General features: G+C 38.6%; 2 protein-coding genes and 1 non-coding gene across 5 annotated transcripts in view; 1 reads left to right on the forward strand and 2 right to left on the reverse strand.

The window, feature by feature from the left end:
- LOC110066283 (uncharacterized) overlaps positions 1 to 27,276 on the reverse strand; it is a 120,241-nt gene that overhangs the window by 31,422 nt on the left and 61,543 nt on the right. The gene's annotated exons all lie outside the window — the stretch shown is intronic.
- Positions 2,714 to 27,150, reverse strand: LOC110066281 (uncharacterized). 3 transcript variants are annotated; one of them, XM_089271269.1, is made up of 15 exons: positions 27,045 to 27,150; positions 25,753 to 26,451; positions 24,070 to 24,578; positions 17,899 to 18,649; positions 17,386 to 17,482; positions 16,539 to 16,788; positions 14,746 to 15,552; positions 12,991 to 13,668; positions 12,033 to 12,588; positions 11,381 to 11,485; positions 10,737 to 10,841; positions 9,994 to 10,259; positions 8,947 to 9,214; positions 7,944 to 8,201; positions 2,714 to 7,181 (listed from the first exon to the last, which is right to left on the reverse strand). In XM_089271269.1, exons 2-14 carry the CDS (start codon positions 26,393 to 26,395, stop codon positions 8,179 to 8,181), a joined length of 5,058 nt encoding a protein of 1,685 aa, XP_089127395.1. In that variant the 5' UTR covers positions 26,396 to 26,451; positions 27,045 to 27,150; the 3' UTR covers positions 2,714 to 7,181; positions 7,944 to 8,178. The 3 variants fall into 3 exon arrangements, with proteins under 3 accessions (XP_089127395.1, XP_089127393.1, XP_089127394.1); XM_089271267.1 differs by lacking the exons at positions 2,714 to 7,181; positions 7,944 to 8,201; positions 8,947 to 9,214; positions 11,381 to 11,485 and having other exon boundaries at positions 9,285 to 10,259; XM_089271268.1 differs by lacking the exons at positions 2,714 to 7,181; positions 7,944 to 8,201; positions 8,947 to 9,214; positions 10,737 to 10,841 and having other exon boundaries at positions 9,286 to 10,259.
- Positions 16,137 to 16,209, forward strand: Trnat-ugu (transfer RNA threonine (anticodon UGU)). Its single transcript has one exon. It is a non-coding gene; the product is annotated as a tRNA-Thr (tRNA).

The following is a 27,276-nucleotide window of genomic DNA, read 5'->3' on the forward strand; positions in this document are numbered from 1 at the left end:
TATTGTGGATCAGTTATCGTGTTCTTACAGAGACTGCTGGCAGTCTGTTTTTCTCTGGAAATTCAGGAGGGGTTATGAGGCGAGACGTTTTGGCTAAAGGGGAATGGGAGGAGACATGAGCGCGGCACGCTTTCTTCCCTACTCGGCCATACCGCCCTTGTCCCGCCTTTTTCCCTACTCGGCCACCGCCATACCACCCTTTTGCGTTCGCGATGACTAAACACTCGTCCTAGTGACCCTTAGAGAAAAAACCGGCTGCCAGCAGACTAGTGCCTACAGAATGGTGTCCATGGCGGAAAATCGAGCCTTTTTTTCCACCCTTTTAACCGAAGAATGTCTTGTATGCAACGGACCGAGGTCATTGATCCGATAATTTTCCGAAGAATTATCGAGTGATTCGGTCCCTTTCGTGCATTGTTTATCGCCATCCGACAACCTAATGACTGTTACAAACAGCGAGCCATTATTCTTTAAGCATTTAACTGCACAGTAAACTAACAAGGGGAACGTGACTTTTAAAAGATGCTTTAGAGGTTCACGACCGGAATACTCCAATGTGAAAGAATAGAAAAGTTTGTCTCTGTGTTTTTGACTGCCTACATGGCAGTGTATGTACGCCTTTCACGTGGAAAAATCACAACTTCAACACCAGGAACAGACTTTCCTCAGTTGAACTACCCAAAATGAAACTGGAGTTTGGCCGTAAAAGTTTTTCTTTTTCAGGTGCTTCAATTTAAGATAGCTTGCCATTAGAGGTCAGAAATATGAATTCCGGAGTTTTATTTCGGAAAAAGGTCAACGTACCTTTTTATTGGTAGTTTTTATAGGTAATTTTTAAATGTAATTTTTATATGTACTTTTCACTGATGTATGCTTAGGTTTTTAGATTTATGTTTACTTTTTAAGCTTTACAGGACCCCTTTGAAGACACTACAATTTGCACTGATGGGTTTATCCTGTTTTTAAAGGGTAAAAAAAATTAAAAAATTCTTTTCCTTTTGTTACGAAGAGACGGGGGTACTTGTCGGAAATTTTCGAAAGAACCCCTATGAAGCACCAACAACTCGTTTTGTAGGTTAAGCCCTATTTCATTTTCACATAAAAGAAGCAACAATTCTAAAAGAACCCCTTAACTTACACCGCGACTTTTTCACAACAAAAACAAAACAAAAAAGAAAACAAAACAAAACAAAACAAAACCAAAAAGAGCGATAAAGAAAACCCTTTGATTACCTGTAAAAATTTTTGAAAGCATCGCAATAAATCAGCATCCTATATTTAAGTGGCCAAGTTCAAATGAAAATTGAAAAAAAAAGGAAGATAAATAAAGTCACATTCATTCTGACAGTGCGGCTCCTATGTACACTACTGCTGATAACTGTAGCGGTGATCAGTACAGTAATGATTCGATTTAGCGCCCGAGGCGCTTATTTACTCTTGGTACCTCAGAGGAGGGCGCTTATTCGAGACAAGGCGCTTCTTTCTTTTTTCAGAAACAACCTAATGCTCAAAACAAAACTTTAATACGGTATTTATTGAAATAAAGGAACGATAACAGAAACTGTAACAAATATACGGTAAATGTACAGGTAACGTTTGATGGAATTATGCAGTCACATGGAAATAATAGTTGAGAAACTCAGACGAAGATCACTGTTTTTGTAATACGGCATTACGTACTTGAGCAGTTAAGGAAGATGAAGCTCGGTTGATACGTACTCTGACGGCGCTGTAATATTATAATATTAGAATACGGACGCTTATTAGAATGGAGGCGCTTAGTAATAAAAATACATTCAAAAGGGGCCCTTATTCGTAAGGGGCGCTTATCGGGAATAGACCCGCTAAATCGGATCATTACGGTTCTTCAACACGAATGTTAACCCCTAAATGATAAAACGAGCAACCCCCCTTGGGACAGAACGCCTCTCGAGGGCTACGGCCCCTTACCCAGGTCTCTAACATGGGAATTCATTCCAGGTTACGTTTACTGAAAAGGAAGCAACAGTAAACGGTCTCTTCCTAAATGCACTGGTTGCTGGATTTTGGCGAAGCTTCAGGATGATAGCTTCCGATGACTAATTCCATTTAACATGTTGTCGGGTTCAAACAGTTCCTAGTTCTTACTGAATGTCATTCAACTGTTACCACCGTCCTTCAACAGCTTTGAAAAGCATTTAATACCCCATAGTCCGTCACACAGAAGGAACTGTAATTCTGCTTAATTCGTTGAGACTATATATGATTTGAAAGTGTCTCTCTGGTCTTTCCATAAACATTGTAACACGGTTGGTCGTCAGTGTGGACCAAATTTGCTTAATGTAACTGAGTCAACCATCCGAGGGCCTCTTCATATAAGCCCAGTGAACTGGGCTAGCTCGCTTCTAAGATCTCGCCATTCTTTTCTTTGTAAAAATTTTGATGTGTCCATACGAAAAGCCGGGCTGACCCGGCTATCAAAAGTTTTACAAAGAAAAGAGCTGAGAAGCAAGATCTGGGAAACCGAGTCACCATCTCGGTTGACCAGGCTCATATGAAGAGGCCCCGAGACAACCAGGGAGGTTAAAAGCGCCCAAGCCCCACCCCCTGTACGGTCCCCGGGGAGGGTAGAACAAATTATCGCTTTGTTACATATCCTCCTCTTCTCTGTGGTGCTAATGTCTCGCGCACTCCATATTCCCACGAAAGGCTCGCTTTACCATGACAACCCAAGGCAAAAGAAACTGATTTAATAAATACCACCTTTAAATACAATCTTTCACAATACTATATCTCCGTTATTATTCACTTAAATGTAATATTGAGAAGTCCTTACATAAGTAGTCTTTGGTATTCAAAATAAAAGTTTAGAAAACGTATACATCAAAATATCAGTTGAAAATAACAAATAGATAAAGCGCGTCTCCAAAAATGTAACAATGCATTGTGTAAGTGACAGAGATCTTTTCTACACCTACATAAATCTGGTCAAAAAAAAAAATTGATTTTCATTGTGTGCTCAACGGAGCGGCCAAATATTTACTATGTACCAAAGTTATCTTGTCAATACATTTCCGTAAATAGTTAGCTCCGTGCTATTAAATTATACCTTATTTGCGCCCTAACAAATGAATACATGAAGTTGAGGGACTCAATGGGGTGAGGAGGAGCGGGGGGGGGGGGGGGTGGGGGGGGGGAAGAAGGTGGGTAGCTCTGACAGTTCACGGTTAAATTTTTCCGATATGGACGGTTGACAGTAAAAGTTTAGGGCTTTTGACGGTTGACGGTTATTAAGCCGAAATTTCTTCTTTGAGTTTAACTTAATACTAACTCTTGTGTTTTTTTTGAAGTATTACCTATTGTGTTTTGGAGGTAGTCTTGGTATTTCACGGACAAAATGAAGTGAAATTTTGAATACTCTAAGACCTCTAGAAAATAGCCAATAGAAATTACGCGCACTGATTGGTTAAAAATCGTGTCTCGATAAAAACACAGAACTAGCACGAGCTGTTGATGTAATCATTACGTCATTAATGGTAATTCTCTTTTCTCTCGCCAGCGGATGGCGAGAGAAAAGAGAATTTACATTTTGATGATCAAAGTAAACGAGTTGCTTTCTTTTTTTCGCCGTCGCGGAATTTTCTAAAAGAAATAGACAACATGTCCTGCGTGTTTCTATCTTGTTATAGAAACACTCGTGATAGTTTGAGAGAACTCGTAAAACCTGTGGAAACAGCCGCCTGTCGGCTCGTGTTTCCATCGCATTTCTCGTTCTCCCAAACTTCCACTCGTGTTTCTATTTAACAATTAGATAATTCTCACTGTCGAGGGCGCAGCCCGAGTCAACTATGACACAGAAATCGAGAGCAATTAATCTACTATAAATCTACCAGTCGTTCAAAACTTCATCTAAATCAGGTCTCCAGATACTTAAATAACGCAAAGAAGCGGCCGCCATTTTGTTAACAACTGATACTGCTACGCTACTCTCTGTCTACAACAGAATAGATAGTGAGTAGAGTAGCTAATCAGACAACGGCATTCGTGATAGAACGCTAGTAGATTGATAGCAAAACTCGACAAAAACACGGTACATGTATTCTATTTCTTAAATAATATACAACTTATAAAAATACATAATGAATGAGCCGAGATCAATTTCTTTTCTAACTGTGGTTGTCGATCAAATGCTGTTTGAAAGCTTCAATGCGCTTGGTCCTCAAAAACGAAAAAAAAACATACTGTCAGCTTATTTGGCAACATGGAGACTAGTTTAAAGGTTTAAAGATTCTTTGGGAGTCAGAAGTCGGTGATGAGCCAATAAAATAGTGAGATTTGAAATACCTTTAAACCATTTGACGGTTAATATTGAACTGCCTCTTTTTCGGAAGGTTTACAGAAAAAATTGCATTTTTTTGACGGTTTTCGGTTAAATTTTGGGCTGTTTCACGGCTGACGGTTAACCCCATTGAGGTCCTCGTAGATAGGGCTGCATTTTGAGCAATTTTATTTGTTAAAGTAAATATCTTTATGTAAAATCTTCTAATCCAAATCTCAGAATGAGTATCCGTTTATTATTTGCTATTCTAAATCTAATATTGAGTATTCTTTGTTATTATTTACGATTCAAAGGAAAATTTGTTAGGAAAGTCATGGGGGTAAAAAAAAACAACTGATCCCTCCAAAAGAAATTTGAATTATACAAGGAATTCTCTTTCCTAGCCTGTGAGCAGGCTCACGTTTGAGGAACACACGTGCAAGCAGCAAAGTTTAACCTCGTTCCCACGGTCCCTCTCTCTCACTCTTGGGAGGAGGACAGAGAGACCCTGGGAACAACAGAGATCAGAGATCAAGGCAGGCTGACTTCCTTTCTGCACCAGACTCCTCGCTCGCTGACTCGCACTTCGCCGCTCACGCGTGTGACTCAAAGGTGAGCCGGCTCACAGGCTATCTCTTTCCTGAAGATGAAAACCAATGCAGAGACTTCTGAGAGGGACTGCAGGCTAGCTGGTGCTCTTGAATTTACCCAGGCCACAGCACCGACTTCCAACATTTATTTGCTGAAATGAAAACACAATTTTGCTGTGTGAGTAATGCAACAGAACTACACGGGAAATATATCACATTAAAGCAAATAAGAAAATATTTTCATTCTTCCAACCATATTATTGTCTTACTTAATATCCCAAATTTCTTAGAAGGACGAAATCCTGTTGTAAATTAAGGTTGCCATTTGATCTTTAATTAATTTTGTCACAACGAGGAGAGTAAATCCAGAATCATCAGATAAAAAATGACAAAAACTCAAAAGATTTTCATGTTAATGCTGCACCAGGGAAAGAACCCTGTAAGAGAGCTGATTCGTCTCCAGTCTTCTTCATACAACACCTGGTACGGCACAAGGGAAAAAGTGCGAGGGGAGCAAGGGGTACCCATCTCACCTTGCGGTTCCATCTCGCACTGTGCCGCGCACTGTAGGAAGTTGTATGAAGACGAATGGGGACGAGTCAGGTAAGAGAGCGCCCACTGAAAGCTGTATTTCTGACTCGATAGCAAAACAAACCAGCATCAGCTGTTGACCAAATGATCATGTAGAATTTCTTCCTCTGGAATTAAGTTTGTGCATTTCTACATGTGTATCAGAACAAATCAAGATCTTGGTAGCAGAGGGTTGTCAATAGTAACTGTTCCTGAAGCTGTTACTGACCTGACTGAATTGGAGGAAATTGACTTGTCAGATAATTATCTGGAAGAATTACCAACAAGTATTAACAAGCTGAAGAATCTGAAAACGCTGAGATTAGACGAGAACCAGTTGAGAGAACTTCCTCGAGCCATTGCTGAGTTGAGTAACCTGACAGTGCTTAGTGTGAGTAACAACCAGTTGTCTGTTCTACCTTCAAGGAACTGAGGGGACTGTGCTTGAGTAGTAACCAGCTGACGTCATTGCCTGATGAGATTGGTGAACTGAAGGAGCTGGAATGGCTGGATGTGAGAATGGAGACTGGAGACTGGACTTGAGTAATAACCAGTTGACTTCATTGCCTGATGAGATTGGTGAACTGAATGGAAGGAGCTGGTATGGCTGAATGTGAGTAACAATGAGCTGACAGTTTTATCATCACACAAAACATATCAATAAACTCCGGGTACAGTTGTGGGGTGATAACCAGTTGACTACATTGCCTGATGAGATTGGTGAACTGAATGGAAGGAGCTGGTATGGCTGAACGTGAGTAACAATGAGCTGACAGTTTTATCATCACACATAAAACATCTCAATAAACTCTGGGTACTGTGGTGAGGTAATAACCAGTTGACTACATTGCCTGATGAGATTAGTCAACTGAAGTTACAATTGTTATTGGAGACGGCGTTTTAGATCTCAGTAGCCGAGGGTTGTCAAAAGTTCCTGAAGCTGTGTCTGACCTGACTGAATTGGAGGAACTTGACTTGCCAGATAATTATCTGGAAGAATTACCAACAAGTATTAACAAGCTGAAAAATCTCTTACGGCTGACATCAGAGGTGAACCAGTTGAGAGAACTTCCTCAAGCCATTGCTGAGTTGAGTAACCTGACCGCGTTTAGCGTGAGTAACAACCAGTTGTCTGTTCTACCTTCAAGGAACTGAGGGGACTGTACTTGAGTAGTAACCAGTTGACTATGTTGCCTGATGATGTTGGTGAACTGAAGGAGCTGGTAGGTAGTGTTATATGGTGTGAGTAAAAAGAAGCTGACAGATTTATCATCACACATAAAACATCTCAGTAAATCTCAAATAGTCCTGAATAATGAACTTGAGTAGTAAGCAGTTGACTACACTGCCTGATGAGATTGGTGAACTGAAGGAGCTGGAATGGCTGGATTTGAGAATGGAGACTAGAGAATGGACTTGAGTAATAACCAGTTGACTAAATTGCCTGATGAGATTGGTGAACTGAAGGAGCTGGAAAGGCTGAATGTGACAATGGATTACTGGAGACTGGACTTAAGTAATAACCAGTTGAGACTGGTAAATTGAATGAGCCCATAGTATTGGATGTGGGTAAAATCACGCTGACAGTTTTATCATCACACATAAAACATCTCAATAAACTCTGGGTACTGTTGTTGAGCGATAACCAGTTGACTACATTGCCTGATAATATTGGTGAACTGAAGGAGCTGGAAATGCTGCTTGTAACTGGAAATCCTGTAACACTGGAAGAAATGAAAAAGGGTGTGAAAATACAGAAGAAGATTTGAAGCCAGGCCTGGAACAAAACAGTATGTGTGTAGATCTGTACCTCTTAGGGATTCTTTTCAAAATTTCTGATGAGCATCCCAGTGTCTTTTTTATATGGGAGTCACACTCCTCCCCAGGTCTCACACCAAAACAGTGGCACAAGAAAAGAGAATTTACATTTAGATTAACAAAATAAATGAGGGACTATCTTTTCTTTTTATTGCTTTTTAATGCTGGAAACAGAAAAAATCATCTGTATTTCTATTGAGCTATAGAAAACTCATGAAAGACTGAAAGAACTCAAAAAGCACTCTCCTACTCTTTCACTTGTGTTTTTATTCAACAATTAGATTATGAGCTTGAGATTTCAATTGCATGATACTTGACAGTGTGCGCTTGTTGACAAGAGCGTAGTCCGAGTGAACTAACACCCAAAGAAATCAAGAGCAAACAATCTAAGTGTTTTAGTATAAATCTACTAGTTGTTGAAAAATCTATCTAAATCCTTTTCACAGACACCTTGAAAATGCAAAGCAGCAGCTGGCATTTTGTCAACAAGCGCACACTGCCATGCTACTCACTATCAACTGAATAGATAGTGAGCAGTATAGCCAGTCAGAGAACGGCATTCATGATAGGACGCTAGTATTATGCTCACTAAAACCACATAATTTTTTGCTCAATGTTTGTTAAGGTCTTGCACGTCATAAAATAAAAATAATCATAAAACAACTTACATTTTGTTAGCACCAATGCTTGCAAGTATGAAGTTCTTGTGTTACCTTGTGATGTCGCCACTAAACAGGACACTCATGTTCACCAGCAATTCATTGAACAATCTTTCCTTTGGCTTATTACTATGAAATCTATTTACTACCAATCTTTGAAGTTCTACTGTCTTGCAATTCTTTGTGCTTTCTAAATTGAAGTTTGAGGCTAAGTCACAAGTTGCTTCATTGTCAAAATTTGATTCTAATCAGACTTGCTCTGCAAACCTGCAAAGAGAATAAAAACAAAACTGAATAATCAGATACTAGTAGCAGCTATGGAATTGCTGTTCAGGTCCACTTGATGGGAGGCATTAAATCATTCTATGATAATGAGAGTGCAAGTAAACTCCCTTGAGCAGTTTGGTGAGAATCATAGAACATAAGAAAAACCTGATGGTTCATAATATTATGCAACACAGTGGAGGATAAAAGGTCTACATCTTCCAAACTTATTTCAATCTACTCACAATTTTGTCATAATCCCTGTTATAATATAGACAGTATTGTATCAATATTTTCTCTTGATCTTAGCTACAAAGTCATGTAGGAATCAGAAAACTGTGTTTCAATATTTACAAGCATTCAATCGTAATCATAAATTAGTGTTATACATGGCTTTGGCTACATTTGTTAAATTAATGATAATTCTCTTCAATAAAACAAGTAATTTACGTTCCTAGGAAACATACAAATTTGTTTAAATCACAATAAAATTATAAATCTCTGAAAATGAGGAGCAGTTTACATACTCAGGAGAAATATACGAAATGATATACAAGACAAACAGACTTAATGTACACAGTGTGAAGTAGTAAGCTTGGCCTTGTATGAGCTGAAATGATATACATTACCAACAAACTGTCTTATAACACAGTGTGATGTAGTAAGCTTTACCTTGTATGAGTTGAAATCATATACATTAATTACCAACAAACTGTCTTATAACACAGCATGTTGCATGAAGCCTCACCTTGTTTTGGTTGCAGGCTGACGTAGTGGACTTCATGCACATGGCCCAGCACAAGTGGGTTGGTGCTGCTCACGTGACCATCAGGGCTGATAGTAAGGTCACGGTGATTTGACTGACTGCTAATCACGTCAATGTACGTTTCATAGCAATTTGCAGTGGCATAGAGAATAACGTGATCACCCCATGTGCCATCTTGCTCCATGTTTGTAAGATAATCAGCCCATGATTGATATCCATCAATGAAGTGAAACAGATCTGTTCCATCTGGCTGTAAGAAGAGAGAATAAAAAGACTAACTTTTAACAAGGTCAGTAAACACGGATTATATCAAGTGTGACATAATTATGACAGAAATGTCCCTTTCTAAAGTAAAGTGTATAATGGACAACCAAAATAAATGATGGAATCACATTCACAGCAATTTAATTTTTAAGACAATGACTGGTAATCAGATCTCAGAAAAAATTGAATTCCAGCTTGCCCTTGAGACAAGTAGCTGTACAATTTTGCTTGACCTGGCAAGTCTTAGTTTGCTCTTTTAATGATCTAGTTGGCAGATGACTTGCCTGATCCCTTGCCTAACAGGCACGTGAGATGGAAAACTTGCTTGCCCAGAATCTACATGTCCCAGACAACCGGACAGCACTTTTTTCGATCCCTGCTAATGTGTAGGTCCAGAATATATCCATACCCACACCAAAGAAGGTCATCAAAAGTCATCAAAAAGTCTGCGGGGGTGGGGGGTCTCAATAGCCAAACGATTAAAGGGAAGGTGTGAAGCTAAACTGGAAATATTCCAGGGGGAAAGGGGTGGGGGGGGGGGGGGGGTTACAAACCAAATAACCATCCTTGGTGGAGGAATGGATAATTTCTGGAACCACACAATCCCAGTATATGACAATATGAAATTTTCTGCCATCTTATTGGATTCCAAGTCTAATTACTGGAGTCTGATCACGTGGTACACATTTTCCCAAGCCACATGTGAAGATCATTTTAACCAGAATGTGTATGATGAAAAAATTAAAAACAAAATAAAAAAAATACTAAACTTATCAGTTTGGGGTTCTTTCTGAGGTACTGCACTATGGATTGTCTTAATTCTGCATGCGAGATCTTGATTCCTTTCACAAGGTTCAGTTGTTCAGACAATGCATAAAACATGCAGTTCCCTGACCCTTCATTGTCAGAAATCACAAAGCCTTTGTCTGATGCAATCTTCTTCAACTCTGTTGATAGGTCAGTATTACTGTAGACCTTGCTTACATGGCGTTGCATTTGCTGGAGATTCACAAACATTCGCCCAGGCGGATCTAAAAAGAAACATATATAAATTAAGGTTATTGCACAGGGGTTACTCACTGGAACCTTTGGAGGGAAGGGAAATTGACATCTGTTTCTTCAAATCCTATTTGAGACCAAAATATTTCATTTTTAAAACTCTTAGTCTCCATTAACTGAGTTGGAAAATGGCAGTGTGTAGTATCACATCCACAGTCCCATGGAAAAAGATTAATAAACTCATGGAAATAAGCTTTTAAGATTTCCATGTAAAAGAACTATGCCTAATTCCAACCTTAAGTCAATTACCGATAAAACATTTACTGTAGAACAACATGGCAAAATCTGACAAACTTTCAAAGCAAAACTGCGCAAAAGTCAAACCCTTTGGCTCCTACACACCCATATAGCTCATTTCTGGGAGTAACACCTCCCCCTGTTCCATTCAATGTTGACAATGTTACTGCAGAAAATATTGCTACATCCTAGTATTGTTGCTACATGCTTACCTGGGGGTAGTGGAGATTCATTTGTAATCTGTCCCACTGCAGACTCTGCTGAATCACTACTCTGACTTGTGGAATATGTTTCATGCCCTACAGGTTTTTCTGAAGCTATGAAAAAGAATTAATCAAATTCATCAATCTGTCCCCACACCCCACCAGCTTCTCTGCATGCCCCCTTTTAAAGAAGACAAGGCAACTTCACTTCAGCTCCCCAACAGCCCCACCCCAACTTTTGAGAATAATTTTGTTCCTCTTTCTTTGGCCCAGTGGGAAAGTGCCATTTGTTACTTCAACTCCTATTTGAGACCAAAACTGACAGTGTGTAGTCTCACATGCACAGCCTCATGGAAAGAGATTTATGATATGATCCTGGAAATACACTTTTATGTTTTCTCAGTAAAAGAAGTATACCCAATTCCAACTTTAAGTCAATTACCAATTCTGAGTAAAATATTTATGGTATCTAGAGCAACAAGGCAAAATCTGACGAACTTTCAGACCAAAACAGCTCAAAAATCAAACCCTTTGGCTCCTACACACCCATATAGCTCATTTCTGGGAGTAACGCCTCACTGTGTTCCATTCAATGTTGACAATGTTATTGCAGAAAATATTGCTACATCCTAATATTGTTGCTACATGCTTACCTGAGGATAGTGGAGATTCACTTGTGATCTGTCCCACTGCAGACTCTGCTGAATCACTACTCTGACTTGTGGAATATGCTTCATGACTTACAGGTTTTTCCGAAGCTATGACAAAGAATTAATCAAATTAATCCATCTGTCCCCACACCCCACCAGCTTCTCTCCATGCCCCCTTTTTATAGGAAGACAAGGCAACTTCCCTTTAACCCGCAACAGCCCCACCCTAACTTTTGGGTACATCTGGATCTACCAGACTAGAAAGTACAACTTCTTTCATCAAAACACTTGATAAAGAGCCGAAAAACTAAAGGGAAAGTAAAAAACACTTAAAATCAGCCTGCCAGCTTTTTAGAAGGACCCTTTTTTCCAGAGAGAAAAAGAATTACATCTTCGCTACAACCCCCATCCCCCCCAACTCTCAATTTGTGAACATGTTTGGATGAACTGGATAAAAAAGAACAATTTGTTTTATAACAGCTGATACAGAACTAGGGATGGTCCACTCTGTGGATATAATGCAAAACAGGATGTGAGGATACATATGTAAGAAAACAACACCTCAAAACAAATCAGGTAAGCCTTACTTGCAAACATAACACTTAAACATCTTAAAATGTATTGACAAAAACAATTAATTGAGCAAAAGCCTTACCATGAACCAAACTCCACATCTTCTTAACAAGGGCTTCACATTGTTTCTCCCAGCTGAACTTCTCTTCATAGGATGTCTGCAGTCTTTGAATCTCTTGCAGTCGCTCTGCTCTGTCTTTCAGACGCACAGCTCTAATTGCCTCGGCCCACTCTTCAGGGTCAGCAGAATCCACCACAAATGGCTTGCCTAGTGGTAAAGTGCACAGTGTATCTCCAAAACCTGAGTTTCCACTCACAAGAATGGGAAGACCAGCAGACAAGGCTTCCAGTGCAGTTAATCCAAATCCCTCAGTCCTGGATGGCATGATGGCAAGGTCAACTTCACAAAACAATTCTTTCAATCTTTCCTTGCTTTGTAAAAACTTTCTGACGGTCAGCTGACATTTAGAAATACCGTTCTTCAAAAGGTTCTCTGCAACTTCTTCCTGCTTTCCATCAGATGCACCAACAAAAATAAGTCTGTAAGAACAGTCTTTGAGTTTAGCTATTGCTTTAGCAGCAATGTCGTATCCCTTGAGACTGAAGTCCTCAGGATCACCACGGCCAAAGGTCAATACCTTTAAGAGAAACATCAAAAACCTGAGAAGGCCTAACAGGCTTCCAGTACCTAAACCGAATACTACTCACTTCGGCTTAAAATCAGTAAAATACTCAGCAGCCATTACCTGGATCAACATCAGACACTTTAAGATCCTAAAGCACTGTAATCTTTCTACAAAGCAGTCCACAACCTTTTTTTTAGTTAGAGTTTTTAAACATAAATTATCACATATTATTAATAATTGTATCTTGCTATCCAAATTTATTTTCTTTGTTGTTGTTGTTCTTGTTTTTCATTATTTGTTGCATGTATAGTAGTGTTTATTATTTATTTTCTTGGCAAATTAGCATATCAAATATCAAATAAGCCTCATCAACCCAGAGGTAAATAATGTTTACTTAATTATGTATGAATGTACCTTAAATTTGTTACCATCTTTTGCTACTTGTGTTACATCTGAAAATTCATGGAACAGGCCAGGTGTCAGCTGAATGATGTCTTCGTGTTTCTTGCAAGAGCGCAGGTAATAAGAGTATTCTTCCTTCAACTTGGGTCCCACTGCGACAACAACATCTGCCAATTTACACAAGTCTACTTCCGTTCTATTCTTCTCTTCACCTTTAGAAATGGCCTTTGGATAGTCTTTGTACATTCCAAGTTCTTCAGGAGCAGTATGCAGTACTTGGACCCACTTACATTTGTGTGATTTTCTGATGAATTGGGCTTGTTTACCAAGCTTCCCTCCATGGCCCACTATGATGTCAATGGTAAGGTCTTCTGGTGGGGAACTCAGCCAGTCAAGGGGGTCATCATAGCCTGGACGTCTCTCTGCTTCTCTAATGGACACTTTGTGGCTTTCAGCAATCCTCTTCCCTTTTTCAGAACAGGAATATTGTGGCACTAAGAGGGTCACTTTTACTTGCTCGTGTTGGGCCAATTCTGTGGCAAGCTCTCTGTTTAGGGTTGACAAGCCTCCCTTAGATGAATCCCACTCACTGGCCAACAGAGTAACACTCAATGCTGTATCAGATTTCCCTTGATTCTCTTTTACTGGTGCATCTTGTGAAGTGGCAACTTTGGCAGGAGGACTCAAATCCTACAAGAGAACCACACCTACAATTAAAGCTGGCCTCCAGATGAAGCAGTCAGGATTTGAGACTTGGCAGGGTCACTGTGTTGTGTTCATGGAAGACACAGTTTGCTCTCACAGTGTCTCTCTCTACCCCAGTGTATGAATGTGTACTATACTGGACTAGCATCCTCCAAGGGGAGGTAAAAATACACCTACTGCTTAATGCTAAAGGAAATTAAATGAACTCTACCAGTACAGGACTCTTAGCCTGATGAAGACTCTTCAAAATGAAAGACAATAGGTTTACAACAATGAGCAAATAACGTTCTGTAGCGTCTTAATGATTATTTTCAACATTAAACAGTCAATTTTAATCTTTTGCGATTTATAAAAGTAAACTGGCCTTAATCAAATCATTTCTCCAGGGATATAATTTAACCTCCAGCATATATAGCACTGTAGTAAAGACCTGCAGGCAAAATAAATCCTTGGGGGGGGGGGGGGGGGGAGGATGGAGGAGGAAGAACAACTTGAGAAAGGGGCAGTACTCAAGGAGGTCTAACCCTCAGCCACTAAACATTTTTCTCAGAAAAGGTGATCCTTTCAGATTCCCTCCACACAACATGGTACCTAGGGAGGGTGGGGATTACTCAACAAAGTTTTATAATGGGAGTTGTTACCAAACAAAGGGGTGCTCCTTTGACATACTACAGTAGACAAAAAAGGAAGGTTACCCCAACCCTTTGGACTACACTGGTAGATATCCTACAGGAACCTAAAATAGGATCCCAAAGGATCTTGTGTAGGATCCTAAAGGAGTTTTTACAGGATCTCTTTTAATTCTGCAGCATCCTAACTAAAACACCATTCCTAGTTAGTATCCTAATGAATCCTACCAGATCATGTGAGATCCAGTATATTAGATTTAACCAGTGTTATTCTTCAACTTGTGAAACTGCTAACTCCTTCCACACAGAGCTCCCTCTATATTCCATTATAGGCAATACCCCTTAAACCCTAAGATGACACAGGGATGGTTGCTTTTTGTAAAGTAGACTAATTTTTCCATCAAGTAGATTATAGATCATATAAATCACATACTTGGCTTGTTCTCTTTAAGCACCATTTCTCCAGGCCATGGACAGTGCATACTTTGTCCCAGAACCTCTTCTTACAGATCAGTGGTTGATCCTGTTTTACTTCAAGAAGGTGGAAGCATTCCTCGTCAACACATGACACTCTTCCATGGTTGGAACACTCTTGACTACCCTCGTCTCTCCCTTGATGACAGTATGGACAGGCTACACACAACTCATACTGCAGTCCACTCAGGTATGGCAGTTCCTGTGACAAGGTTTGCAAAGTTTCTTCTACAAACTTGCGCACTTGTGTAGCTAGTTCTTCTGACTTCTCTGCTGAAACCTGATGACTTTGGGCTTCTAAATTCCTTAGAACAATCTTCACAAAATTCTTCTTACAAATGAGAATGAAATGATGGAGTTGTTTCCCAATAAAGAAACAAGCTCCATTTTGGTACAGCTTTGGCTGCTCCATGGGCCAAGTCTTCTTACAACACCAACGAATGGTTTGTGACACCAGCTGTGAGAACAGACCATGAGGGACAAAGCCATGCACAAAGTGGAGATACAAAGGACAAGGATCAGTGTCAAATGGCTCTATTTGACAGAAATCATCAGGTGATGGGTCAAGTTGAGCTGGTACAAAGTACTTTATGTCACTTGGGGAGGGTGAGAACTTGGCAATCAAACCAAACTGCTCCATCATGTTCAAGATGTCATCTTTGATAACACCTTGTTGAATAAACTTGGAAAAGACATGATCGACGTGTTCCATGCAGAGGATGCCGTTTTTCTTCAGTTCATCCCAGTACTTGGCGTGTACAGGATCCTATGAAAAATCATCAGAATGACAGTTTTAAGTACATGCATAAAGCTACCTGGCTACTTTAGCCACACGAGGCTAAAGATTTTATTGACAATGGCATCCTTGTAAGTACAGTTAACAGTCTCTCAAATAGGGAATGCTTTTATGTCAAAACTACATGTAACAGTTACTTATTAAAACCGAGATTCTGGAACATACGTTCATTTTAAACATATACTGAGGGATGTTTCTTCATGCAGTACTGACATTCCTAGCATATGATAAGTTTACTGAGTGGTCCCAACGTGGATATAACAATACAAAGTAATGTGACAAAATATTTAAATCACCTCCACTCAAAAAAATTTCATTTTTTGGTAGAGCATTCCACCGGTAAGGCAAAGGTCGTGGGTTCCAATCCCATTCAGAGCCTGAAGTTTTTTCAGGTCATTTTCCCAGTAGTGTTATGGCTGCATTCACATCTTTCATTGTTTCATTATTTAATTGCTACTGTCGGACATCTATTACCATGGTATTCATGTCCTTGAGCCAAGTATTACGTCCACTGAACATATAGGGCCGAACCCACACACGACCGCTTTCATGTGGCTTTGATAGCTCAGTTGGTAGAGCATTGCACCTGTAATGCAAAGGTCGTGGGTTTGAATCCCGTTCAGAGCCTGAAATTTTTTCAGGTCATTTTCCCAGTTGTGTTATGGCTGTATTCGCATCTTTCATTCTTTCTTTATATTTGATATTTGGTTTTCCTAACTTGGTGGTTAATCAGTTAATTTACAAGTATCTAATAGGTACTGCATCATGTAGAATAATATCATTTTCTAAAGGGTTGGCCAAATTAATAGAAAGATGAACAACTACATGTTTGTGTATATACCGTACATACTGTAACTCCAGCTATACAAATATTAAAAAAGTGACAGCAACTAATTGAGGAAAAGATCAGGTAAAGGCTGAACACTGAAATTTCTAATATTAAAATTTTTTCCTACCATTTTATCAAAGTGTGGAATAGTTATCAGCTGCTTCAATAGGTCAATCAGCCACTGAGCCTTCAGAACAACTGTACTGCGATGCTTGATAATCATACCAAGGCCATGGTAGAAACTGATCATGCCAGCAAACTCATCTTCATCTTCTATAAAGCAGTGCTTTTTGGCATAGCTTTGGAGTTGCACCAGATTTATGTGAAAAATCTGTTTGGCAATCAAGGCTTCAATCACCTTTTCAAACCGAAACCATCTAAAAGAGATCAGAGAAAATTAATCACATTACGTGACAAGCCATATGTTTCTACTATTTACCTTGAGGATCGCCATACTATCCTCAAATGAACAAGTTTTGATTAACGTTTGACAACTACTTCAAATCCTAATTGCCATATAATATTAATGTTCTCACGGCTTTCATTTCAAATTGCCAACAATGAGAGTGTAAGAACTATAAAAGCAGATTTGTCAAGATCATACACTTGTATTCAAACAACACACATGTGTATCCCTACCTGTGCACACAACAGTTCTTAAAATTTGATTTGCTAGTTTATGAAAGCCATCAAAATGTTGTCCCAAAAAGGGGTTTCAATAAGGCTGGGCATGCACATGCGCATCCGGCAAATTGACTGAGCTGTGACAACCATTTTTGTCCACCAAAAAGAAATTGCACTGAGGATGAGGGATGAATTAATTTTTTTGTTTTATTCCCCAAAGCCTCAGAGCTAAGTTAAAATTTTAATCATAGATTGAAATTGGCCTATTTCTTCTCCTCCAGTGTCAGTTCAACAATACCTTGCTGATTTAAAAATACTCAAAAACAAGACTATATGTATTTATTATTTACTTGACTGGTATCTTCTCCCCCATATATGGCTCCTGTCTCAACACCTCCATGATTTTGTTCTGCAGTTCTTGAATGTCATCTGTCTTCCCCTCTTGCTCTGAAAATAAATAACATACATTTTGACACTGATCCTGTGGTTACACATAACTGAGATATCTTTACAGTGTGGATGTAGGTACATTGTAAATAGGTTCAAATCTGGTGTCGTACTAAGCAAGTAGCAAATGTTTGAGAGCAAGCAACAGTGGCAAACCAGAAAGAGAGTCTGCTCTGATCTCTGTGGAAATTCATTTCCACCCTTAGCGGTGTACCATACTGATAAAAGCCCACAAATTGCTTTTCTCAAGGTCATAAGTTGGCTGCTGCCTAGATGCTGGTCTTCAATTGGATCACAGGCTCAAGCCAGGTTTAAATGTACTTATTGTAATCAGGAGCTCCACTATTAGGCCTGGCTATATCTATATTTTAAATAATTAATCAGTTTTACACAGCAAGACATTAGTACTTTAATACCTGTTTGATGTTTTTGTTCCTTTCGACTCTGCCTGAAAACTCTCTTTATCCTATTCCAGATCAGTGAGCTTGTGTTATCAATGCTGAACAATGGTGGGACCACGTGTTTCCCATATTCCTTACCAGAAATCCTCTTCTGTATTTCTGATTTCATCTCTGCAATGTCTTGAGGAGATTGTTTGTCAGCATGTGTGCCTACAATGAGTACAGGAGGTCGCAGATAGGGCAGCCTACTTTCAGCGTCAACATCCGGTTCTCCTTTCACTTGTGTAATACTGTGAATTGTAACAAGCCAGGATAGCAAATTCTCCAGATTTGTTCCACTGTTTGGGTTTTTCAAAGGAATGTCACAAGTACCTTGTCTAACACTCGGCTGAGCTTGCGCAAGTAATGGCTTGCTGAGATTGTGCACTAAAATATACAGTGCACGTGACGATAAGAAAAGAGGGTGTGAGGCATAGTAAAGCTGCTGTCCAGCAAAATCCCACACGTCCATACTTACAACAGATTCTCCTTTGGGGATATCACCTTTATTGACACGTTTACCTCTAACATACTCTAGCCACTGATGAACATGTTTTGTGACATCATCAGGAGGTGAAGTGGTGTTGATCATTATCTCAGGCTCATTCAGCTCAAATTCGCTTCCACATTCAGAGAAATGTTCACCATTGCTAAGATGGGACTGCTTTGACACTGCTTTTGCTTCTCTTGATGGTGAGGAAATTTCAGAGTCTACAATCTCCTCAACCTAGAATAGAGCATCAAACAAAAAGAATGATTATACATATATAATGAAAGTGGTAAAAAGTTCAATTGAGGCCTTACACTACTGTAAAATGATATTAAAATCTTTAAAAAAATCCAAGCTTTCACCGATCTATGGCATCATCAGGGATGAGAAAAAATATTCTGCGTAAGGCTTATATACAGATGTAATGTAAAAACGTGTGAAAAGTGAAAGAATGTGGGGGGGGTAAAATGCATGAGATAAATAATAAGATACAAATATGAATAAAAACGAATGATATGATGTAATGAGCGAGTGTCAAAGTACAAAGAGTCTCTAGATGTGTTAAAATAATTATTAGAATGAAAGGTCCGCGAATTCGCTGCATTCCTCTCAGGAGTTGAGGCCAGGTTTTGCAGTTTTGTATGTAAAATGCTTCGAACAGTCATAGATTTGCGGGGTCGTTTTTCTAGTACAATGGTCTTGATTTCGATGCCTTTGTGGACTTTGGTTTGGTACTTTGAAATGTGCTTTATCCACTATCGTGTAAGAGAACACCTGAACAATGACATACTCCTCCGTGAAGAAACACATTTCAAAGTACCAAAACAAAGTCCACAAAGGCATTGAAATCAAGACCATTGTACTAGAAAATGACCCCGCAAATCTACGACTGTTCGAAGCGTTTTACATACAAAACTACAAACCTGCCCTCAACTCCTGAGAGGAATGCAGCGAATTTGCGAACCTTTTATTCTAATAATTATTTTAACACATCTAGAGACTCTTTGTACTTTGACGCTCGCTCATTAGATCATATCATTCGTTTTTATTCATATTTGTATCTTATTATTTACCTCATGCATTTTACCCCCCACATTCTTTCGCTTTTCACACATTTTTATTTTACATCTGCATATGAGCCTTATGCGGAATATTTTTTCTTATCCCTGATGATGCCATAGATCGGCGAAAGCTTGGATTTTTTAGAAGACTTTGATATCATTTTACAGTAGTGTAAGGCCTCAATTGAACTTTTACCACTTTCATTCAAAATGCTACTGAAGGACAACATCCAACGACATATATAATAATTACAACTAAGTCCCAGGTACTCATAGAAAGACCCTGGCTGACAGTTCCATGTCTCCTATTTAACCAAGCATTCAGATGGAAATTTCCTCTGATTTAAATGCTCCATATCATTACTTGTAAATGTAATTATAGTCTAGTAGACAGACAAGCATTAACTGTCTACCTGAGGGAGGTGACCTGACAGTAATCCAAAGATATGAAAATGGAAGCTAACCAGTACAGCAAATACAGTATTGCCTGAAAGTATTGATCTATTTTCCACACTCAACCTTGTCTTTACCTTGGTAAATCCGCGGACAGCATTCGTCCTGCCACGGCAGTGTTTGAACGAGGTATTACCTCAGTAAAGAAGACGCGTCAGGCTTGAATAGCATTTTGTTTTCTGTTTCTTTGCGACAAAGCATGCTTAAATGCTCAGTCTTGAATCTCCGCATTTTCATCGCAAAGAAGCATTCAATAAAGTCGATCATTTATGCCAGTTACAAGATTGATAACACAAAGAAAATTTGGTAGCTACATAGTGTGAACTTCACCTAAATATATCTGTAACTTTGTAAAATATAGTGGCACATATGTCTCAGTTCTTAGATGTTGTGTTAAGCATTCCCTTTTGCCAAGAAGAACGTGACAGAGCATGTGTGAAATTACAGGTTCGCTATCTGATTTCATGTCCACACATCACGCAAACGACCGGGAAACGACTAAATGCGAAAGGTCGGAATGGCTCTGAAATTCACTTTGATGAAAAGAAACCAGGGTAATACATTTAAATTCAATTCCAATTTATTTTGTTGCCATAATACTTCTCTGTTTATATGCGCTGCACTTTGTAGCGGACAGTTACAAAACCGGGTCAACTCCGATCGCTGATTTTAATAAAAACGGTAATTGCTGTTTATGCCTCGTTCTTGTATAGTTGTCATTAAATCAGCGATCTGAGTTCTTCTGGTCTAAGTTTTGTCTCTGCTCCCTTGCAGCCGATCGAGACATAAGCTTATTAAAATAATGTAAGAATATACTGTTATTTGTGGAACCTGCTTGAAGTTCAAGCATTTTCTCAGGAGACCAAACCACGAATAAGAGAAACCTTAGTCAGCTTTTTTACATCTACCTGTGTAATAACAGCACTCCAAAAGTAACATAACTTAACACAAAGAGAAAGCAAGAACAGTACACAAAAAGAAACTGCCATTTATCACACACAAAAATCACAGATCAACTTCTTTTGCTTGAATGTGTTGATGACATGTCAGTGACATGACATCGTCAAACAATGATAATGATCGATCAGTTTCCACATCAAACAGTCTCCTGTTTGAACATGGTTTGCACTTTGGAATATGTAAAATTAAGAATGTTAGCTCTTTTTAGACTAAATTTTAACCCTTGAGTTTGTGTACATGTAGATGACTTGGATTTATTTAGATATATAAACTCATGAGTGTTTTGCAAATCAGAAACCTATGGTTGATCAAATATTACTGGTTAGCCACTTTGTAAATCGTCAAATTACTTTGTGGCAACCAGTGAAATTCGCCTCGTCCCAGGTGTATTTACGGCTAATTTTAGGGGATGGATAATGGGTTGTACCGCGAATGAGATGCTTTTAAATAAACAATGGTTAAAAATAGCTTTCGACTCTAAAGGCCACTGTCTTCGTTGAGAGCTCAGTGAGAAAGTAAACAACTTTCGTAAGTGGTCACAATAAGGCTTGTTATTTGACTTGTTACAATTCTGATCAAAATGTTGGAAAAAGCTCACCGGCCCCATGAAAGGTTGCTTTGCCTATAGTTTCCTTTTGAGACATAAAATTCCGAAAAGCCGGCAAAAGACATGCCGCTACTTTCGTATTGCATTCTAGGGTTTTTTGGAAGTAAGGGTTATGGTATATTAATCTACGTATTTTTAGGTATCAACTGTTATCTTTTTTTTTTTTTTTAACTTTTTACCTTTCAAAGAGTTTCAGTGTGTACGTAGTTTCTCTCGCTTCGTTTATCTGTACCTCCAGACGTTAGAATCATACCCGTTTGATTTCCACTGATTCCGACAAGGAATTTTTAACCGCGCGGCCATGGGCCGAGTGCGGTTCATGTTCTACCCGTGGTTTATTTTTAACAACGCGGCCATGGGCCGAGCACGGTTCATGTTCTACTTGTGGTTTATTTTATTTTTTTTTTTTTGTCAGAGACCAGACGCAGACCACCACTCGGCCAACTTTGAATTACGCAATCTGTAATGTTTACTCGCCAAACCTTGTTTCTTCAGGGTCAACAAAAATCTCAGATTACAAAGTCACGCCGAACTCACGCTTTGCAAAAAAATCTCTTCAAAACCCTGACTTCGAAACGATATATCACTTTACCATTAATAGCTACCTCATATTGGCAGTAGTAAAATCTATTCCTTAACAATCCAGCTTCATCATATTAACATTTCAACGAAATCGAACAAAACCAGAACTAAATATAATTAGATTTTTTTTTGTCACATCACTTCATTGCTTGAGTCAAGAAAGGAAACGATGGTCACCCATAGCCACCGAAACACACAAACATAACACGAACCGACATTTCAGTCGAAAAATCCAGGATTATTGCCTGAGAGCTGAAAATTGAAGAGGAACATCTTTTTCGAACTTTTCTCAGGTTATTTAGACGGAAAAATTACCTCGGCAGGCTCCAAAAGAGAATGAAACAAAAAACAGAACGAGACAGTGAGAAGAGCCGATAATTTATTCAATTTGTTCAGCGCGTGGCCTTCGTTACGTTCAAGTTAAAAAGACAGCTTACTTCTGGATAATTTCAGCTTTACAAGCCAGCAACTGGTCCCAAATTACTTTCTGTATCCTTAAAAATGTCCTGACTTCCATCTCCGAAAGATTTGGCCGCAATTTTTGAGCAAATAAACATTTCCCCGACGGCAATCACCAATACGATGGCTTGCATACTAATTCACTAAATTTACAAAACCCTCCCAAGGGGGAGATATGACGAAAAGAGCTGGAAAATGATGGCTGGAAATAGGGTAATCTTCTCAGCTTCCGGTGTGCCAAATTTGCTGGAAATAAGTTCAAAACTGATTTTTTTTTTTCATTTTGTTTTTCTTCGGGTCACTCCTGATCCCATATTATGACATGTGCTGGAAGTAATTACATCATCGGCGATTTCACAACGCCTACGACTGATGGTGCAATAATACAGGTTGTGTTGATCAACTGATGTGGTGTCTGCAGTAATCAGTGAATCTTCAAAGACTGCTTTGGAATGTGCATTGCAGTGAGACTGTATAGTGCTACCAAAACAGTTAAGTTTTAAAAGCGTGGTTGTAAGATCTTAAAGATCTTCTTGTTCTTAGAGTGGCGACTGCTCTTTATTCCTCATGATGGCCTTCAATACATGTAATCTTCCTGTAAGCCAAGATTCCTATGGGTATTTATATCATTCGCCTTTATACACTTGATCAAAAGGAGAATCGAAACCTTTCACCAGTTTAGGCAAGAAGATTTTTTTACATTTCAAGTGACCTTTCGTGGAAATCAAAAGATGCTACACACTCTGTTGTTTCCAATACAAAATCATGAAGTTGCATTACTAGTTTCAATGCATCGATTTTAAAATTAAAGAAAAAATGAACTAGTTGACAAACAGTTACATTTTTACCTGAAACTGGTAACGTTTAGCGCGTGTTGCCGTAATTATGGATCAACAGATGGCACTGTATCAACACGTTGTTGATTATGGCAGTAGTAGACCACTCCATCCTGTTGCCATTCTAATCAAGTGACCTTCAAAACCCTGGGAACCCTTAATTAAATGGCTACGAATAGTGTAGTCAGAGTTCGTAAGAGGGCCTACCAAAAGTCAGCACATGTAGATTTCAAAAGTAGAGGATAGGCATTTACATGTAAAATGTTCGACTTTGCATCAAGCGTGTTTCTTGATTCCAAATTATGATGGAGTTTACATGCAACGTTGATGAAAAATGCCACTCTACTCGATACACATGTTACTTTCCTGAGGTATTACCTCATCTGTTTTGCCGCACTATTTATTCCATTGCGGTAGCACTCGTCTTTACCGCGGTGCTACATATTTTCACCTGTGGTGGACGTGAGGTGGGAGCATGCGGCAAAGACGAGGTTTTGCCGCAACCTGATGGGTCCATACTTTCAGGCGGTACTGCACATCAACTCAGGTTGTTTGTTACATGTTGCAAACTTAAGACTAACAAAACAGGAAGTGCTTTTGTTCTCAAATTCTCTGGTGACAGTTAACCTATTTCTGCTACATTTGAGATGTCTGCATTAAATATACATTGTACCTCTAAACAATTAACTTTATTCAAACCTTATGCTTGTTGGGATCATTTCTGTCAGCTCCAAATTCCAAGTCCATCACTTTTCTGTCAAAATTCCCAAAAGAAATTTCTTCAGACAATCCTCCCTCTTCTTCTTTAAAATGTTCTTCTTCTGTCATTACAGCTACTTCTGTTGCTGTTGTAGAATGTCCCTTTTCTAATTCCATTGTTATGTCACAAAGTTTCTCCGCCACCATCCTTGATATCTCTTTAGGACTAATTACCAATCCTGGTTTGTTCTCATGGGTGGAATGCCAGTTCTTAACTTGCTCAACTTCAATTTTACATGTTGAAGCTTGTACTTCAATTCCCTCAGTACTCTGTTCTTTAGGGTCAAATGGCAGGCCTAAGAGACTCTTCTTTAGACTGGTTTTACCAGCACGGTCCTGACCAATTAGTAACATGCGACCACGGTAAACATTTACAAAGCCGTCTCTTAGAGCCTTTTCATAAGCCAGTTGTGCTCTTTGTCCTTCTGCTTCTCGTCCAAATACATGTTCTAATATAAACATGTAAGAAGGAATTATTCTCGTCAATTAATGAGAATTACAATTAACTTATAGCTCATGAGGTTTTAACAATGCTAATCGCTGTCAAGTGTAGTTTCTAATTCTTATATAAAGCTTTATATATGTAAGATAAAATATGTAAGTATAACATGAATATGGTAAAAATTCTTAAATGTGTCAATGAAGAGGAAGGGAATTTCACATCTTATAAAGATATTTTTAAACCATTTGTATATGTCATGTAAACATTAATTGTGTAAAATTTGCACTCATGAATGAGCTGCATTCCCAAGTTGAAAGTTCAAATTTTAAAAACTTAGAGAAACTATAAAATTTATACAGTAAAAGGTGATTTCCATTTTCTGCCAATTTGAATTTTTCTACACTCTGTACAGTTCATAGTGAAAACATTAAATATAAGTTAGATGCTTTTTTGGTTAGGGTTGGCCTTAAGTTTCACTCAAAACCCTTGAAACAAATATTGGTAACCAAGCATCGAGAAAGAAGTATTTTCGTAGCACATTTACATAATTTAATTTCCACAACATCAAGAATTTTTTATACTCCTTGAAAACATTTTAAAATTGTTTTAAAACTCACGAACAGAAACAAGGATGCCTATATAAATCATGCAATTAAAATTAAACTTTCAACAATAACAATCTTAAATATGCTACATTCATTTAATATAATTCTTCTCAGGTTAACAGATACACTAAATGGCCAGCAGCACGTTCGTAATTATTTTCTAAGTTAAACTACACGTTCCAATATTTATTTCATTCACTATACTCCTTAATTGACAAACGGTCGAAACATCTTTGTGTAAGTAGCTATAAACGTTGTTTTAACGTTTAAATAGAGTCAGTGTCAAACAAAACTTCGAAATACGTATACTACTCCTTGACAATTTTTAAAAATGTTCTGCTACTCATGAACAGTGACAAGGATGCCTTTTTCATGCAGTTTAAGTTAAACTTTCCACAATAACAATCTAAATAAGCTTCATATATATATTAAATATACTTCTTCTAAAATATACACTAAAAGGTCAGCAGTACATTTGTAATTTTCTAATTTCTAAGTTAAACTACATGTTCCAATATTTATTTCATTCACAAGACATAAAATAAAATACAAATAATGAGCATTTCACATCTTTACCCGTAACATCTTTGGAAAACATCATCTTATTGTTCTGAAGCTTCACAACCTTTCTCATTCCTTCCAATGTTAGAGGATTATCAGTCACATACAGCCATCTCAGCTTCTTCAGTTCACCAATCTCATCAGGCAATGTAGTCAACTGGTTACCACTCAAATCTAGTTCCCAGAGTTTATTGAGATGCTTTATGTGTGATGATAAAACTGTCAGCTTGTTGCTACTCACATACAGCCATGCCAGCTCCTTCAGTTCACCAATCTCATCAGGCAATGTAGTCAACTGGTTATCACTCAAGTCCAGTACCCAGAGATTCTTGAGATGTTTAATGTTTGGAGGTAGAACAGACAACTGGTTGTTACACACAGTAAGCCTGGTCAGGTTGCTCAACTCACAAATACTGTGAGGCAGTTCTCTCAACTGGTTCCGGTCTAATCTCAGCCCTTTCAGATTTTTCAGCCTGTTAATACTTGTTGGTAATTCTTTCAGACAATTACCTGACAAGTTAAGTTCTTCCAATTCAGTCAGCTCAAAAACAGCTTCAGGAACTTTTGACAACCCGTTACCACTCAGATGCAAGGCCCTTTCTCTGTAAACATTTGTAAAAATCAGCTCCCTGAGCTTCTCGGCAGAAATATTCCCCATCTTCAATTTTTACAGTGATACTTACAACTGTTAACGTTTGAATGGTTCACAAGTATCTGAAAACACATGAAAACAAAAATTACAATCTATTCAGGAAGCCTCTAGTTATTTTAGATACGGGAGCAATCTGATAGGAATCACACAACAATTAGACTAAGCAATTTGAGTTTAGTAGCTGTCATATTTTGGCTAAACAACATAAAATTAGTAAGAATGTCAGTATTATTGTTAACACAGCCTGCAAGAAGCTGTTATTAAATACAAAGATTAAATTTAGATGACATTTTCAAAACAAACGCCTTAGCTTATCGTCAGACTGTTCCATGGATCGCTCGATCGATCTGCCTTCGTCCAACTCCGTTCAAAACTCTTGACGGCTTCAACTTTAACAAGCTACCCTTAACTTAATCTAACTTTCACTTGTGCTTTACAAGTACCGCTCGCAGTTTCACTGGCTTTATGTCATAAATAAGGTGAGAGACTTCAATTCAAAGTTTCTGTTTCAAGGAATTCAAGACGAACTTGATCTCACTACAGGAATTCAGCATACATTGCTCATTTCGCGCACCAGACGCAAACAAGCTTAAACTAAAAGCTGGTTGAATATAATTCACGTTAATTGAGCATCTCTACATTAACCATTTCGTACCTTGGACTGCAATAACAGAAAAGAACCGATTACTTTCAATGCCGCTGTATTGAAGCACTTTCGCTTTCGAGAGACAACTCCCTAAATTTCTCAAGTACTTTGGCTTGTCAAATGAGCCAATCATAACCAGGTGAGGAAGGGTGTGGTGTGGGGAAGGGAGAGGATGAGGAGGATGTGAACGAAGTGGTTCAAATCACGGCTTACGGCTACTAACAAAAACACCACGAGAAAA

This window comes from Orbicella faveolata, unplaced genomic scaffold (assembly GCF_042242905.1).
Source record: "Orbicella faveolata isolate gen_17 unplaced genomic scaffold, um_ofav_v1 contig_34, whole genome shotgun sequence".
In the NCBI taxonomy this organism is placed as follows: domain Eukaryota; kingdom Metazoa; phylum Cnidaria; class Anthozoa; order Scleractinia; family Merulinidae; genus Orbicella; species Orbicella faveolata.